This window comes from Dichotomopilus funicola, assembly GCF_033296635.1.
Source record: "Dichotomopilus funicola strain CBS 141.50 unplaced genomic scaffold C8A04scaffold_3, whole genome shotgun sequence".
In the NCBI taxonomy this organism is placed as follows: Eukaryota; Fungi; Ascomycota; class Sordariomycetes; order Sordariales; family Chaetomiaceae; genus Dichotomopilus; species Dichotomopilus funicola.
The window spans coordinates 17,614-34,644 of record NW_026944024.1 but is presented as its reverse complement, the minus strand read 5'-3'; the positions used below and the strand labels follow the sequence as shown (position 1 = coordinate 34,644).

General features: G+C 55.2%; 6 protein-coding genes and 1 non-coding gene across 7 annotated transcripts; 3 read left to right on the top strand and 4 right to left on the bottom strand.

The window, feature by feature from the left end:
- Positions 1–71: 71 nt before the first annotated feature.
- On the top strand, positions 72–3,745 carry C8A04DRAFT_24513 (armadillo-type protein; the record flags this gene model as incomplete). The annotated part of the gene is made up of 4 exons (XM_062779189.1): positions 72–117; positions 246–2,559; positions 2,752–3,488; positions 3,546–3,745. The coding sequence occupies 4 exons, from the start codon at positions 72–74 to the stop codon at positions 3,743–3,745; spliced, it is 3,297 nt and encodes a 1,098-aa protein (XP_062640643.1).
- Positions 3,746–4,311: 566 nt separating this feature from the next.
- C8A04DRAFT_t8 lies at positions 4,312–4,405 on the bottom strand. Its single transcript has one exon. It is a non-coding gene; the product is annotated as a tRNA-Ala (tRNA).
- A 456-nt stretch (positions 4,406–4,861) lies between these two features.
- On the bottom strand, positions 4,862–6,002 carry C8A04DRAFT_24512 (uncharacterized protein; the record flags this gene model as incomplete). Its single annotated transcript, XM_062779188.1, has 3 exons — positions 4,862–5,421; positions 5,499–5,747; positions 5,834–6,002. 3 exons carry the CDS (start codon positions 6,000–6,002, stop codon positions 4,862–4,864), a joined length of 978 nt encoding a protein of 325 aa, XP_062640642.1.
- Positions 6,003–7,812: 1,810 nt separating this feature from the next.
- Positions 7,813–8,386, top strand: C8A04DRAFT_24511 (uncharacterized protein; the record flags this gene model as incomplete). The annotated part of the gene is made up of 2 exons (XM_062779187.1): positions 7,813–7,893; positions 7,961–8,386. The coding sequence occupies 2 exons, from the start codon at positions 7,813–7,815 to the stop codon at positions 8,384–8,386; spliced, it is 507 nt and encodes a 168-aa protein (XP_062640641.1).
- A 1,271-nt stretch (positions 8,387–9,657) lies between these two features.
- C8A04DRAFT_24509 (uncharacterized protein) lies at positions 9,658–11,325 on the bottom strand (the record flags this gene model as incomplete). The annotated part of the gene is made up of 12 exons (XM_062779186.1): positions 9,658–9,783; positions 9,840–9,883; positions 9,967–9,987; positions 10,042–10,082; positions 10,137–10,207; positions 10,266–10,509; positions 10,564–10,597; positions 10,647–10,678; positions 10,740–10,915; positions 10,966–10,997; positions 11,057–11,112; positions 11,258–11,325. The coding sequence occupies 12 exons, from the start codon at positions 11,323–11,325 to the stop codon at positions 9,658–9,660; spliced, it is 945 nt and encodes a 314-aa protein (XP_062640640.1).
- A 1,420-nt stretch (positions 11,326–12,745) lies between these two features.
- On the top strand, positions 12,746–13,696 carry C8A04DRAFT_24508 (D-isomer specific 2-hydroxyacid dehydrogenase; the record flags this gene model as incomplete). The annotated part of the gene is made up of 1 exon (XM_062779185.1): positions 12,746–13,696. The coding sequence occupies one exon, from the start codon at positions 12,746–12,748 to the stop codon at positions 13,694–13,696; it is 951 nt and encodes a 316-aa protein (XP_062640639.1).
- Positions 13,697–13,982: 286 nt separating this feature from the next.
- On the bottom strand, positions 13,983–16,668 carry C8A04DRAFT_24507 (uncharacterized protein; the record flags this gene model as incomplete). Its single annotated transcript, XM_062779184.1, has 2 exons — positions 13,983–15,172; positions 15,747–16,668. The coding sequence occupies 2 exons, from the start codon at positions 16,666–16,668 to the stop codon at positions 13,983–13,985; spliced, it is 2,112 nt and encodes a 703-aa protein (XP_062640638.1).
- Positions 16,669–17,031: the final 363 nt, after the last annotated feature.

The following is a 17,031-nucleotide window of genomic DNA, read 5'->3' as shown; positions in this document are numbered from 1 at the left end:
GCCCTCCTTCGTTTCTTTCTTTCCTTTCTCTTCTTGTGATACCCCTTCTTTAGACATCCGGGCACAGCACCATGGATCAGCAACGGTTAGCCGCGCTCCTGCAGGAGTCTCAAGTTCGTAAGTTTTACCGCTTGCCCTTTCCAGGTTTAACTCGCGTTTATTTGGCGTGCCGGACACTCATTTCGCTTCTCTTCCCCCGCCTGGGATTTGTTGTCCGTGCTGACCCGGTGCTTTTTTCTTTCCAGCCGACACCCAGAACTTAAAGGCGGTCACTGCCGAACTCCAAAAGAACTACTACTCTCACCCCGAATCTCTCCTTCTCCTCGTCGAGATCGTCGCAACCCACCAAGATGTGAATGTGCGGCAACAGGCTGCGGTGCAGGGCGCCCGCTTGGTCGTCAAGCACTGGGAGAAGATCCCCAAGGAGCAAAAGGCGGCTGTGCGTCAGCATGTGGTCCAGGCGACCATGAACGAGCAGACGCCGCGGGCGCGTCACGCGAATGCACGTCTCGTCGCGTCCGTTGCTGCAATTGACCTTGAGGATGGGGAATGGCCCGACCTCATCCCGGCGCTCTTCAACCTGTCCACCAACAGCGATGTCAACCAGCGCGAGGTGGGCTCGTACATCATCTTCAGCCTGCTGGAGGAGAACCCTACCGCGTTCGCCGAGGAGATGCCCAAGCTCCTCGAGCTGTTCGGCCACACCCTCCGGGACCCGCAGAGCGCAGATGTCCGCATCAACTCCATGATGTCCATCGGCGCTATGCTGCTCATGTTCGAGCCCCTGGAGGACGAGGAGTCCGTCACTACTCTCCAGACTCTGATCCCGGCCATGGTTGACATTCTCAAGGATGCCGTCAGCGCAGGGGATGACGAGAAGACTGGCCAGGCCTTCGAGGTCTTCCAACAATTCCTTGCCTACGAGTCGGCCCTGCTCGGCAAGTACCTCAAGGACCTTGTCCAATTCATGATCGACCTGGCCGCCAACAAGCAGGCTGAGGAGGATGTGCGCTCCCAGGCGCTTGCGTTCCTTGCCCAGACCGTCCGCTACCGCCGCATGAAGATCCAGGGCATGAAGGACATGGGCCAGGAGCTCACCCAGAAGAGTTTGTTAATCCTCACCGAGATTGACGACGATGAGGATGACGACGATATGGGCCCTGCCCGGTCCGCGCTCGCCCTTCTCGACCAGCTCGCCAGCGACCTGCCGCCTCGCCAAGTCATTGTCCCCCTTCTTGAAGCGCTTCCCAAGTTTGCCACTTCCAGCGAGCCCGGCTACCGCAAGGCTGGTATCCTCGCCCTGGGCACCGTCGTCGAGGGCGCGCCCGATTTCATTGCCACGCAGGTCAAGTCGATCATGCCGCTAGCCATCAACCTGCTCAACGACGCGGACGTTGGCGTCCGTCACACCGCCCTCATCGGCCTCGCCCGCCTGGCTGATGACATCGCCTCGGAACTCTCCCCCTTCAACGAGTCTATCATCACAGCCCTGGTTAAAAACCTGCAGGCCGCGACGCAGGCTACGCCGGACGAGGCCCTGGCCAAGAAGAACATTGAGATCATCCGCTCCGTGTGCGGCGCTTTGGACTCCATGTCGGAGGGTCTCGATGCCGAGTTCATGAAGCAGAACGCCAGCGAGCTCGTCAGTAACATTGGCGCTCTCATCACCCACGATGATTACAAAGTCAAGGTGGCCGCGTCTGGTGCCATTGGTGCCATTGCCGAATGCCTTGGCGAGGACTTCAAGCCCTACTTTGAGCAGACCATGCATGCCCTGGGTGCTTACCTGACCATCAAGGACTCTGAAGATGACTTGGCGCTCCGCAGCGGTGTGTCTGACTCCGTTGGTCGCATCGCCACGGCCGTCGGGGCCGAGGCCTTCCAGCCCTACGTGGTCGACCTCATGCGCTCCAGTGAGGAAGCGCTTCATCTCGATAACTCCAGACTCAAGGAGAGCAGCTTCATTCTGTGGAGCGCCCTTGCCAAGGTGTACGAGAAGGAGTTTGCGCCCTTCCTCCCTGGTGTGTTCAAGGGGCTATTCGAAAGCCTCAAGCTCGAGGAGACCGAGATCAAGCTTCAACTCACCGAGGAGGAGAAGGGCATTGTGGGCACTGACAACGAGGTCATCACGGCCGGCAAGAAGGTCACCATCAAGAATACCTCTGACGAGGACGGAGATTGGATGGACGACGATGATGAGGATGACGAGTACGACGACTTCGGTGTCTCCATTGAGGCGCTCGAGAAGGAGGTTGCTATGGAGATCCTCGGCGATGTGATCACATACGCCTGCGGCACGCAAGAGATTGCCGAGTACCTCGAGAAGGCCGTCGAATGCATCTCTCCCTTGGCCGAACACTCGTATGAGGGCTGCCGTAAGGCTGCTATCGCCACGCTCTGGCGGTCGTATGCCCGCGTCTGGCAGCTGATGGAGCAGGAGACCGGCACCAACTGGGAGCCTGGCCTTCCCCTCAAGCAGGAGCCAACCACGACGATTGTGAAGCTCGGCGAGATTGTCTGCAAGGCTACCCTGCAGCTGTGGCACGAGGAAGCTGACCGGTACGTTTATCTTTGTTTTTCCTGTTCTAAATCCTTTGCATGATGACCACCTAGCGTTATTACCCAGCTCACTCAAACGCAATATTATTGCGGATGCTGAGAAAGCGTGCATATCTACTCCTGACTCCCTTTATATCCTCTGTACATTCCTGAACAGCTCATGCGGTTAAAACATGCACTAACTGCTAAAAGTGGCGTCGTCACGGAAATCAACCGCAACGTTGCGGCGACTCTCAAGGCCTGCGGCCCAGCCATCCTCGCCCAGCAGAGCTTTGTCACGGAAGTCGTCACCGTTCTGTCTACGATCATTACCCGCTCGCACCCCTGCCAACAAGATCTGGGCGATGAGGACGAGGATCAGGAAGTCGAGGGTACTTCGGAGTACGACTGGCTTGTTATTGACACCGGTCTTGATGCCATCATCGGTCTTGCTGTTGCCCTTGGCCCCGGCTTCGCCGAGCTCTGGAAGATCTTTGAGAAGCCTATTATCCGGTTTGCTTCTTCTGAATCCGAGAACATCGAGCGGTCTACCGGTGTCGGCGTCATCGCCGAGTGCGCTGCGAACATGGAGGCGGCCATCACCCCATACACGGAGAAGCTCCTCAAGCTGCTCCTCAAGCGGTTGTCGGACACTGACCCCGAGACCAAGAGCAACGCGGCCTACGCCACCGGGCAGCTCATCCTCAACTCGACTGACACCAACACCTACCTGCCGCACTACGGCAACATCCTCCAGAAGCTGGAGCCGATGCTGCAGGTCCAGGAAGCACGCATCAAGGACAACGCCGCCGGCTGCATCTCGCGGCTTACACTGGCGCACCCGGATCAGATCCCGCTTGGTGACGTCCTTCCTGCTCTTGTTGGGCTTCTGCCCCTCAAGGACGACTATGAAGAGAACTCGCCCGTTTATGAGTGCATCTTGAAGCTCTGTAAGCAGTTTTACCCCCAACTACAACAACTCCCGGCATTGTGCTAACAATTCACAGATGAGAACAACGAGCCCACCATCCAACAGCTCACCCCCAAGCTGGTCCCCGTCTTCGAGTCCGTTCTCAGCCCGCCGAGCGACCAGCTCGACGACGAGACGCGCGCGATCGTCCGCAAGACGGTGTTCCTCCTGTACAACGCCAACCAGGGCCTCTTCAGCAGTAACCCTAGCGTCCTAAAGCTGGCTGGTGTTGTGTGAGGAGCTGGTGGGATTTCTGTGGATGCTGATACCAACAACGAGTGATGAGTTCCGAACTAATGACATACAAACAACGAACGAGGAATTTGGTGCATGGGCTGTGGTGGGCTGGGATTTTGCGGGTATAAAAGTTTTGTTGGCTGGTTTGGGCCTTAAATATGTTCCGGGAATTGATGTTCTTGATCACATGTTGTCCGCGTGCTGTGATGCTGAGTGGCAGATCCTACACCCATAAACCGTATCGACTGTTCGAGATGTCATTATAGGAAGATCAGACGTGATCTTGTCTCTCGGGTGTACTCCTGTGTGGCTGGACTCAAGGATGTAGTACAAATCCTCTGTTGCATATGTTGCTGTCGTGACGAACAAACAGCAACATTTAGCTCCCAGCTACAAGGCACCCCCAAAACATCCGTGACAGGCGCACCCCACCGCACCCGTAACCCCAGGAAACGTGGATAGAGTGTAGCCACCAATAACGACAACAACGCAAATACAACCAAAAGATAAAAACACAACCAACCCAGCCAGATACTTCCTATCTGTTCAGGTTTATGTATGTATTCTGGACGAGCTGGGAATCGAACCCAGGACCTTTCGCATACACCAAGGAGGGGTAAGTATGCTAAGCGAACGCTCTACCAACTGAGCCACACGCCCGAGAGGATGTTGTGAGTTGTTGAAGAAATTTGAGGGGTGGTGGTGTTTTTAAAGGGGGGTTGAACCCTAAGGCAAGGCCTTACACGTGGGTGGAGCTGGAGGGTGATGGGGGTTAGGGGTGGGGTTAGGGTTGGTTGGTTGTTTGGTGTTGATGGGATGTTGCGAACTAGAGATAGGGGAAGGTAGATGAAAGATAGCATTTAGTGCCTCTTCTCAATGGAGAGATATGCAATGTAAAATCCGACTGCTTCCTTCTAATTATCTCTACCAAGGATATCTTCAACCACCGCGGTATCTGATCACGCCCGACCAGATCTGTTCAAAGCCCTGATGTGCAATGCTATCTCTTTACGGTTTACCCCAAAATATAGTGATGTTTTGACACCAACCCCCCCATTAACTCCGTCGTCCAGTGCTGTAACCCATCTCCCTCACACTCACACCAACAACCAACAACTACCGCCTCCCCTTCAAAGCCCTCAACGAATCACTATCATACCTCTCCGGCGTGCCCCCAATCCGCCCCTGCCCACTCTCCTCCTCCATATGCCTGGGAATCATCTGAAACCCCTCCGCCGTCACACCCCCATTCCCAGCCTCCACTCTCGCCAGCCCCTCCTCCCCACGCACATGCCCCCTAACCACCTTACTCGGATGACTCCATAGCAACACCACAGCGACCAACACCATCAACGCCCCATCCAGCCCCAACAAATACCCTTCATTCGACAACAACACCCCGTCAAACCCCATGCCAAACTCAATCATGCGGAACACGGACCGGACGAGGATCAAAATGCTGCTGAGGTACAGAGCGATGATGAGACGGCGCCAGGGTCCTGTGGTGGAAGAGTAGGAGAGTGGGGTGGGGTTCTTGGTGATCCGGAGGTGGAAGAGGACGGTCGTGACGATGAAGAAGCCGAAGAAGAGGATTTGGATGCCGAGGCCGGCGAGGATGACGTTTTCGCCGAGTTTTTGGTCGTCGAGGGTTTTAACTTTGGCGAGGAGGCCGCCGCCTGCAGAGGGTTGATTATTAGTTGATTCAGTTCGTTTTGCTTTTCGCTGGTGTAGATGAGGGGAACATGGGACGTACCGGCACCCTGCGCGAGAAAGGACAACACATCGCCCGTCACAAACACCTTCGTCATCCAGTTGGTACGGATCAACGCGTACTGTTCCGCGCCGAGGAGCCGAATCAGACGGGCGAGGATCATGTAGATGGACGCAGCGAACAGAGCGGGCGCCAGGAGAATTAGGAGACTTTGCATGATGTACGGTCCCAGCGTGAAGTCGGGTGCTTCATTGGCCGCGAGGATTCGGCCGATGTATCCAATTGTTTCGACTGTGAATATTGTTAGGATGGTCGATACAGTCATTTCGTGCCGTGCAACCCGGATTACGAAGGACGTGGAAAACGAGTTGACTTACACAACGTTCCGATAACAAAAGGGATAAAATACCACGTCCGTTTCCGAATTAAAACCACCGTGTGCCATATCGACAAGACTGCGAAGAGAACGGCGAAGACCACATTGGCGGCCAGATTCGGGTCATACTGGAAGAGCTTGAACTTCGCAAAGGGTTTGGAGTCGGCCATAGTTGCTAAATGCTGTGTCGTAAATCACCGTTACTCCCCAGTGAAGGTATGAGCCTATGAGGAAACCAACAACTTAACAAGCCCGGGAACTTGAGAATCTAAATATTTTATAAACAACCCCCCAAAATCGACGCGCGTCCACAATCGGATCCAATCCCCAAATAAACTTCCACGGACACCTACTTCGAGGCAGAACCAACCCTGGAAACGAGCTTTGCGGCTCCGCCACGGCGCATTGCATGGCTCGCGCCGTCCCAAAAACCCATATCGGGCCATGCTGCAGGGGTCTCGACCGCGGGACCGGAGTCAGCCGTATACGCGTATAAGTCGGTCTCGCATTCCGTGGCCAATCACACATCGTTCCGGCACGGCGGGCCCACTTATGGAATATTCGAAGTTGATTTTGGGATTTGAGGTTTGACGGGGCTGAGCGGGGCCGTTGGTAATGGGGATGCGTGTACGCGTAAAGATCTTGATGGGGGCTACGGATAGAGGTGAGGCTTTCAAGGCGGGCCGAACCCAGGTTGTTAATTCTTGGCGATGTTGATGTTTTCTTCCTTCGGCTTTCACCTTTATTTCCCTTTACCTTTTTTTTCCTTCGCTTTTTTTTTCCTTCGCTTTTTTTTTCCTTCACTTTTTCCAAACTTACCTTCTGCCCCCCGCGCCTCAATTCATGTGCCGGCAATTGTTGTTAAGTTGTTTGATCACGAGGTCACGACAATGCCATTGGAGTTCAAGGTTTGGCCGAGTAATGTCGTTTGAACTCCAAACTCCGACTCTTGGATTTGACAGGACAAGCACCCGTCGACATCCCGGAGTGAGGCCGTCTCCGTAACGAGTGATTACCTAATTCTTCCCAACCTCTGCGACGAAGGCCGGAAGACGTCGCTTATTCTGCTGCCTTCCTGCCCTATGAACTCCTTCTTGTGGTGTCGGATATATTCGGAATGGCGCGGGGTTTCGGTGCCTGAACTTTATTTCCGAGTTTCGAATATAAACCAAGTACGCCCGGCTTTCCAACCTCCGTTTTGAAAGGTACCTAGGATTATTGGGTATTAAACCCTGCGTTTCACGGCGCCCTGGCATGGGGAGGATGATGCTGGGCATCGTTGTTAAGCTTCGTTATTCCAGCTCATGACCCCCATGCCCTGGTCGCCCTTCACCTGATAAGGACACTCGGGGTAGCAACTTGGCCCCTTTTCAGCCGTTCCTGATCCCATTCACGCTCAACTTACTTGGTAAAGTCGATCCTGTAACATTCAGTAATCGGGGATAAGTTTGCCGTGTGCCCCCAAGAAACGAGTGTGATGGGATTTTGAAGCAAATGTAAACTCCGTTCCTCGAACACATGAATGACAACCCCAACCCAATTTCTGCCAAACTGACAGAGCCACAATCGAGGCAGTTGCGGGATCCGTCTCGTGCTAAAAGCATTTTATCCGCGGCTTTCGAGATCCTGTCCAAGCATTTGCTCAATGATAGTTTGTATTATTGGAGACCTAACTAAATTGTAATTACTATTCGATCAAGATTCTCTAGTCGAGGTGACTGATCCGCGGTGACATTTGCAACTCTCGATGATTTCCTCACCAACGAACCCTCGCTATTTCCCACGGAAAGTGAACGAGCCCAACCCCGATTTACGGTTGGATCACATATGGCACCCGTTGGAAGGAAGTACGAGTCACGTGTATCGTGTAAACAGGGGGCCTAAAACCCCGAGCAAGGACATATGTTACTTCTTCCCTTCCCAGAAATTTTTACTCTTCTTCTTCCTCCTTCAACATTTTCGTGATCGCCTGCTCCAACGATGGCATCGCAAAGTCAACCCTCAGTACCCGCCTTGCCGGTACCGACTGCTCCGCCGGGTGGCGAGCCTCGCTTTGAGCCTGTATTACTCTCCCGCCCCTCACTCTCTTTCGTGCTGATGGCCCCCTGCTGACCATCCGCGCTCGTAGGTTGTTCAAAACCAGTCCACATTTGAAGAGATGATAGATTATATCGTCGAAACCCGCCGGGGCCTGCGCGCCCGCGATTCAGAACTCTCTGGTGAGTGGATTATCGGCTTCCACTGGCAGACAGACCAGGCAAGCGCCGTAGACTTCCTTTCCAGACGACTCGATGGCAAGTTGGTGGAGCTTTCCGAGCCGACACTCCGCCGATTGGAGTACGATTACGAATCCCAGAGGGTCTATATCGACATTATGGGCGACTCTAAATTGCACTTGAAGGCTCAAATGGATCTCCGCGACGAGATCAAGAACCAGATTCTCGTGTGGCGTGCCACCACTATTGATACAAGAGTTCGAGACTTGCTCCAGTCAATCAAAGAACAAGGGACAGCCGTCATCGAGTACGGCAACAAGCTTTTATCGACAGCCTGATATCTCATTTGGTCAGATGGGTAAGCTACCGTCCGTGGTTTGCGAGGTCTTGTAGGCCGAGTCTCGCAAACACGTGACAAGCAAGTCGCGTCAATACATCAAGTCGTCAGATAGTCAAATTCGAGTCGCTCTTATCATCGATATTGAATACCCCACCATGAAGAAGGCGTGGTTCAGACTCTTATGTATCGACGATTTTTCAAGCCCGTGGATCCTCTTTTACGACGACGATCTCGATCGAGAACCCATCGGTCAAGTCGCGCTCTATCTCTCTGACTTTGTCGGTCTGGCACCTGGAATACCAACATTCCTTTGCCGCCCCTCGGCCATTGAGGTAGCCGCTGGGATCAAAAGGTTTGCTGCCGCTCTGCATTCAGCAACGCAACAAATCTGACATAATTAACATCTTAATAGAAACCCTGCTATCGCACTCACATATGAGCGACTTCGGGCCATCGTCCGTAAGGCTCGCAATTTACACTGTCCGAAACAATTCACAATGGAGGATGGCGACCAAGAGGGAAACCGTTACGAGGATGGGTGCAAAGCAGAACGCAAGGCAAACTTCAGGGAAGGATGTAAGGATGGCCGGATGGGAGGACGCAAGGAAAGCCGTGCCACAACGGAGAACGCTGTGGCAGAATTCGTCTCGGCTGGCAGCTTCGATCGACAAACTGAGGGTGCAGAGGTGGCCAGCGCTGCTGACGATCCCCCGGCTAACCAGACGATTACAGTCGCGTCCACCCCGTCCCGGGCGCAGAACCGGACGGGTACCCTACCAGCGCTAGCCGTGGCCGGCACTACCCCTGCCCTGCCCCATCCACCCGGCCCCTCGGCCTCGTCGTATAGGATTGAGAAACCGAAGCGAGTAGTCAGGAGTACCAGAAACATGACGATAAATTACAGCATATCAGAGTTCTGGAAGTCAGTGGAGAGGAGGTCAAAGGGCGTCGAAGAGTAGAACAATAGCTACAATGCCCCCCTATCAACATGTAACCGGCCCATAGGGCTGTGACAGTATTGGTACAACACCCAGTGAGCCTATAACCTTAGGGTCTACGACTTGGTCCAGCAGAATCAGTGATATCTACGGTCTCGCTTTTTCTACAATAGTTGCATCTTATTGGCTTCATTGTTGTTGAAAGGGAGGCGGTTTCCTGCCCTCACAGCGACTAACTCCGGACCCTTTGGGCGGCTATGGAAGGGTTATATCCAAATAAACCAATCAGAACTCCACACTTCCGTCTGGATAAAGCTGCCACACACATCGCTTAGTTCGCGACTTTCTTGAACGCCTCCTCAAAGCTCTCGCCCACCATCAGCTTAAACACCTCGGCGTAACGGGCCCTGGTCTTCTCGACCACCTCGGGTGGCATCTCCACGTCAGGTTTGCCTTTCTGGGCGGTCGTTAGCTCTGAGCTGTTGAATGGAAGGTGAAGGAAATGCAGCCTACCAAGCCGTTGTCGGTCAACCAGTTACGGAGGCCCTGTTTGTCAACTGGGTGTTGTTAGTGACTGTATGGCGCGTTCAAGACTTCCGAGTTGTTCAGATGATAAGCATGTCAGGGGCGGATGACCTACAGGAGTCCTGCTCGCGGCCAACTGTTGCATTGTTAGTTAGCACATCGTTGGAAAGCTGGAATTCAGGCGACATACCTTGATAATCCGCCTTGCTCCAGAAGCGGGAAGAGTCAGGGCTAACCGCAATTGTTAGTAGACATGATAACCCTAAAAAACACATTACCACCTACGTCAACACCTCATCCACGAGGTAAATCTCATCCGTCTCCTCGTCAAGGCCAAACTCAAACTTGGTATCCGCCTGCACCACAAACCAGTTAGCCGCCCCCTCCTGAAACACCGCGCAGCAAACAACATACGATAATAATTCCCCGCTCCTCGGCATACGCCGCCCCAGCGTTGTAACACGCTAACGCCAACTCCTCAATCCGCGAAGCATACTTGTCGCCGACGATGCCCCTAGCCTCGTTAGGCGAGATGTTGATGTCCCTGTCTCCGAGCTCAGCTTTGGTAGATGGCGTGTAGATCGGCTTTGGCAGACGCTCGCAGCGTTTCAGACCGGCGGGTTGTGGGAGGCCGTGGATCGTCTGGGTTTTTTCGTATCTGCTAAGGGTTAGGGGACCGTTGGTAAACGGGGATAAGGGGGTGGGTGCTTACTCGGCCCAGGCGCTGCCGGTGACGTATCCGCGGACTGACGGTGTTAGTTACTGAGAGCAAGAAGTTGGCTAGGGAGGGTTTACCGATCGCCTCAATAGGGAAGATCTTGAGCCGGCTGTGAAGTTGACATTAGCAGGCTCACGTCTCCCTTGGAATGGCCGCTACGAAGTGCTTACCGGACAGTCATGGAACGGCCACGAAGCAACTGCTCTTCCTCCTGGCTCAGACCCGACCCAGCGGGAGGTCCGAGGTGGAGAAAGTGGTGCTTCAGACCGGGAACGCGAGACGACAACACTTCGAACCATTTCGCCGAGATGAGAGTCAGGATCGCACCCTTGGACGGGATCCCGTTCTGCGAAGTGTCAGTGTCTCGCCCATAATGGTCACGATATGCGAGACAACCTTCAAGATGACGTCATAGGCGCTGATGCGGTCTAGGATACTGGGTGTGAGTAGAGCTGCAGAACTCAACGGCATAGGAATGAACACACACCTGAAGTGACGAAGAGCAAGGTTGGTTTACCAGCCTCGGGAAGAGCGAAGAGATCACTATGCAGGGCGTAAGTAAGGGTCTAGGTGGAGGGGGTATGCAGCTTTGAGTCGGGTGGTTCCAATGGGCACTGGGAAGAGGGGACTGGATGGAACGCTTCTGTAATGTGGATAAATAGGCACAGGATCTCAAAAGGATACACACCGGACTTTCCCCTGAGAGAGCCGGGGGAGCGAAGTGAGCGGCATGCTCGAGAGAGCTTCGGCTGCCATGATGGACGGAGCGGATTTACAGTAGCGTGCAAGATGGAGCAATTCAATGTGAGGAGCAAAGTAATGGGCAAAAGAAGGGTTCTTCCAAGGCAAAAGAACAGCAAAGTGAGTGCAAAGTCTCTCAGACACAAACCGGCAGTGTTATTGCAGCTTGGTGACTCTTACGGGAAAAGCTTCGCAAGGACCCGCCTGGGTGTGGGACGAAAAATCTCAATGAGGGGCGCTGCTGGACGCGATACGCGATATCGGGGCGCGGGGCAGGGGGACCCCACCGTCTCTTAAATCCTGAGCAGGAAGGTCAACAACGCACCTTCCCGGTTACACCTTTGGGGTCACGAATTTGTTTGGATGATAACAATTTCCTTTACTTTTAGCTCTCCATGTATTAGACACACACGCACACACACAATCATCTAGCAAACGATCCCACCGTGGAGGAATGGCTGGCCGGATGCTTGTCATCTTGGCACCAGCACCCTGGACATGTTTCCGCACGCCATGTATTTCCCCCTTCCGGTAGCCCAACACAAGCACGAACCCGTGCAAGCAATGGAAGTTGTTGGCGCCGTTCTGAGTCAACGCCTGGAGATGTTTGCAGGTCACCAATTGGGTTGAACTGCCACCCTTGCCAAAGCATCGTCAGTTTGCTGTTGGTTTTCCCATCAGCGTGGAGATCTGAGATCTGAAGGTTGCGTCAACCGATGGGAACAGAAAGGAGGTACGGATCAAGGAAGTGAAGCAAAATGGCCGGGGCTCCGGGGAACCACTCTGAAATGGCTGTTTCCCTCTAAGATTTGCGACATACATTTGGGTACACTCGGGCCCTAGCTTTCAGCAAATACTCAAAAATTCGCCAGTTTTTCCAATGCTCTTTTCGCGAGGCGTAATTCGAACATGATCGTGTTTTCCGTTTCGACTGGGCCGGAACGTCGTTGGATGGGGTGAACCTAGTGACCCCAGTCCCGGAGTATTCCAGTCTCAAACCCAGTTTCTACAAGTGAACCTGGGAGAACCCAGACGCATCGAACATGCTAATTAGTAGATAATGAGTAGGCCCGCTAAAATGATGGAGGCCAGAGTGGGCGAGGTGGACCATGATTTCGGGTGTCAAAGATGAGAAACCGGCCAGCTTGGATTCTTCCACCAATAGGCCACTGGTGAAGCCAATCGGTCCACCGTACGTACATCGCGGTTAACGGAGCTGTTTGGCCTGCCGACAGCGGAACCCCCCTGTCCCCGGCGGCCGGAAGCTCTGATGCCCCACATCTCTCGGCCGCTGTTGCCCCGCGCTAGAGGGTAACTTTCCCCGAGAGAGAACAAAAAGGTAATACCGACCCCTCATCACGCGTTTTCTTCATGACATGAGGGTTTTCGACATCGTGAACTCCCCAACCACCACAACTCACCCCCAGCCGCGACGATGAAACTCCTCTACCCAACCACACTCCGGTTCAACCCCGCGCTCATCGCGGGCTTCCCAACACTCACACTGCACGCCTACGACGCCCGCGCCCCCACAATCCCCGACGACCTCCTCGATGCCCGCATCCTCGTGACCTGGGCCAACAGCGCCGCCAACCTCTCCTTCGCCGCGAAAAACCTACCCCAGCTCCAATGGATCCAATCCCTCGCCGCCGGGCCCAACGACGTGCTCTCCGCAGGCTTCGACACCGCCCGCGTCAAAGTGACCACCGGCTCGGGGCTGCACGACCGCACAGTAGCCGAGCACACCCTCGGCCTCCTCCTCACCGCCGCCCGGCGCTTCCACGAAATGCGCGATTCCCAAGTCCAGGGCCGCTGGCCGATCCACCTCGGCGGGCCCCAACCGGACCGTGAACCGGGGACCTTCCGCACGTTGCGGGACGCTCGTGTGCTGGTATGGGGGTTCGGCAACATCGCCAAGGCTCTGACCCCGAGCCTTCAAGCGCTCGGCGCCGAAGTGCGCGGCGTGGCCCGGACCCCCGGCGTGCGCAACGGGGTGCAGATCTTCAACGACGCTTCGCTTCCCGAGTTGCTTCCGCAGACCGATGCGCTGGTCATGATCCTGCCCGGCGATGCGTCCACGCGACACGCGCTGAATAAGGAACGGTTGGCGCTGCTGCCGAAGCATGCGTGGGTGGTGAATGTGGGTCGGGGCTCGTCGGTGGATGAGGACGCGCTGTTTGAGGCGCTAGAGAAGGAGGAGATTGGGGGTGCGGCGTTGGATGTGTTTGATACGGAGCCCCTGCCGGAAGGGGATAAGTTGTATAAGGCGAAGAACTTGGTCCTGTCGCCGCATGCTGCAGGGGGTCGGCCGCAGGGGGCGGAGGCGTTGATTGTGGATAATCTGAGGCGGTTCTTTGCGGAGCAGCCGTTGCGGAACAAGATTTAGGGTAATTAGATGTAAAATTTACTGACGATTAACTAGTTAAAGGAGTTGTTGATCTGCGCCGGTAATGAACTCACTCAGAAGGTTGTGTTGAGGCGTGCAACTAGTCAAGTACTCCCGGTTGCTCCGCTGTAACGCTGTTAAGCCTGGGTGATTCCGTGTTGACCTCTTTTATCATTGACTTTACTTGCTCATGGTGAGGGGAATTTGGGGAGTATAAGTGTATTTCAAGGGGAATTCAACGTGTATCATAACGTCATATCATGCAGTAAATGGTATCAACCCACGCCTAATTCACACGCACCTCCTGACCAACCCCCAACGACTTCTTCCCCCGTCCGGCCCCTTCTCGTGGTGGAACACATCCCGTGTCCCTCACTAACCCGTACCGCATCTGACTATCCCGACACCCCAACTTCGGACACCGCTGCCGATGCTCCAACTCCACAAAATGCCTCTGCAGCCTCACATACGGCGATACCATCCCCACCGAGCACGCCGTCACGCCACACCGGCATTCCAATTCCCCTTCCCCGCCGGGAAGGGTTTCCTCACCCGAATGCAGCGGACACTCCTCTTTCGCAAACGGGTCGGCGCCATACTCCAACAACACCATAACCGTCTCGGTCAACCTCCCCGGCCCGGCGCTGCCGTCAGCGTCGTCGTCTTCATCGGGATCCTCGTCCGTCCACGCCCGAAGGACATGGTTGGTAAGGATCATGTACAGCAAACTCGACGGCTCCTGGCCACCGTCCGTACCTCCCCTCTGTCGCCGATTCGGATTCGCTCCGCGCTGCAACAACCGTCGGACTACGCCCGGCCGCAGGAACAGTGCGGCTTGTTCCAACGCGGTGTACGCTACGCCAAACACCTCTGACACGACTTCGTCGGGGGACGTAGACGACGGCCCGAGGCGCTCGACCAAGTCCTCCGCGATCGCGTCATGCCCTTCGGTGATTGCTACCGACAACGGTGTTTTGGACACTACATCAGCCCAGGCATGATCAGGCACAGAAAAACAACACGCGCCCTCTACCGGCGCAGCGACATCGGCGCCGTGGTCTAAGAGTAACCGGGCCATGTCCCGCCGGCCGCGGACGACAGCTGTTGCCAGTGGTAAGGTGTACCCGTAAAAGTCCTGGATGTCAGGGGACATGTTGATGCGGGCGTTGATGTCGGTTACGCCGCCGGCGGTGAGGAAGCGGGTGAGGGCGGAGGGGACGCCGGAGCGGATGCAGCGAATTAGGCCGTTGGAGTTGTGGTGGGTGGCATCGCGCTGGTAGAGGCGTTTCCAGAGGAGGGTGTGCAGGTAGCGGGCGGAGGCGATGGCCGCTGCGAGGGTGGGGAGATCGAGGAAGTCGGCAATGTGGAGGATTAGTTCAGGAGGGAGAGCTCCGAGGGTTGGGGGCATGGTGGTGATGATGGTGGTGTTAGAGTTAATTAGATGGGTGGTGGTGGTGGTTTTGATGTTGATGACATCTGTTTGTTGCAATATTTACAACGACAGAGGCAGTCAACATACTCCTTGAATCGGCCGTCGGGAAGGCACACAACGGTTTATACATACTAACCATCGTTTGGCGCCCTTCGGCCTGGCCCTTAGCGCAGTCGGGCCATTTCATTGAGACTCGACTCTTTGTTGCAGCATGGGCCGGTCGGCGGCTAAGGACGGTTGCGGCCCTTGAAAATCCGGCCGGGGAGGGCCGGCAACAAAGACACCTGACATGGTGTTGGCTCTTGCGGTTGGTTGTGGTATTTGGCGCCTAATTTGTCGTCATGTTGGTTTGTTGCGTGTCCGAGTCCCTTTGTTTGTCACTTTGCTCGTGCTCGGCCCTCCACAGCTCCTTCTCGCGTCTGAGCGAGTGCCGCGCCCACTGAACTGAGATGGTCGCCCAAATGATGACAAAAATAAGAGGACTTCCCCAGCCTGTTTTTTTAGTGTATTTTGTTAGCTTTGTTTGCGGCGCAGTCACTGAAATTTGGGGTTGGTGTTGGGACGACGGGATGGGATGCACAAGCGAGCAAAAAAAGGGGGCACGGAAGTAAAACGCACCAACACCGTAGGCCACACGCTCCGGCACCGTCCAGATGACGGCCATAGTGCCGACCCCATTGACCAACGCGCCGACCGCCCAAAACCAATTCTGCTGCGCCATCATCTTCCTGAAACGCGGGCTCGCCTCGTACCGGGCCAACAACGCATTCCGATACTCCCGGCCCCCGGCTCCGTCCACTCCGACCACGTCTTCCACTAGCGTAAAAACCAACGGTGGCACCCGCCCGCCTTTCGGCACCGAACTGATCTTGCACGGCGCGGCACGGCCCGTCCGGTTCATCCACCCGCTCCATACCAGCTGCAAGCCGATCTGAATAAAGAAGAACGACACCGGCATCGCGAGCGGGCGCACAAGCGGGTTGTGCGGGATCGATGCCCCGATCAGGACGCCCGTCATGATGGTGTACCCAAACGAGAGCGTCCAGTGTGTGAAGTCGAAGCTCCAGCGCGTGCCCCCCACGGGCCGGTAGGTGTCCCCCCTGAAGATCAGCTTGAAGCATCGCAATGCGAACTCGATCCCCGTCACGATGCCGAAGAAGGATGTGATGATGGCGAATACGATGCCGGCGCGCAGGGTCGTGCCGAGGATGAGGCCGTAGTAGAGAGCGATCGGGAGGATGCTGGATTCAAGGACGAGCAGCGAGACGACAGTGAACAGTTTCAATTTGTACTCGAGGATACGGTATCGTAGCCGGGGGAGGCCGGGTAATTCGGAAAAGTCGACGGGGCCGGCGACCTCGGCTTCGGCATGCGAGCTGTACGACGGGCGCGGGCGTGGGTGTGGGCTGTGTGCGGTCGATGTTCGGGGGCTTGTAGACGGCCGGGAAGTGTCATGTTCTTTGTTGTCGGAACTTGGAGGCCTGTCCGCGGTGGTAAGCGGTGGCGGCTCTTTCGGTTCGTCGTTTCGTTGTTGAGCCATCATGTGTCGCGGCTACCTTCGTAAACTCGATTTGTTGATTTTCGAGATCTTCAATTTGTCGAGGTTGAGAATTGAATCAATTGATTTACCGGCATCAAGTCAAGATGCGAGAGAAATGCGGCAAAAACAGTTTATTAACATTTGGAACTGCGCTTGGAAGGTACTCGGCATGATGTATGCCATGGCTCAGAATGCATCAGGAGAACAAACGAGAGGAGACGGACGGATGGCACAGCTGCGGTTTCAATCTTGAAAATGACGTGAAGGCGCGCCGATTGCATGTTTGGCGTGCGTCAAATTATGACGTCACTATCCGTGGCAACAATGGCTGGGATACCCTAACCCTGGAGTGACAGCATCCCA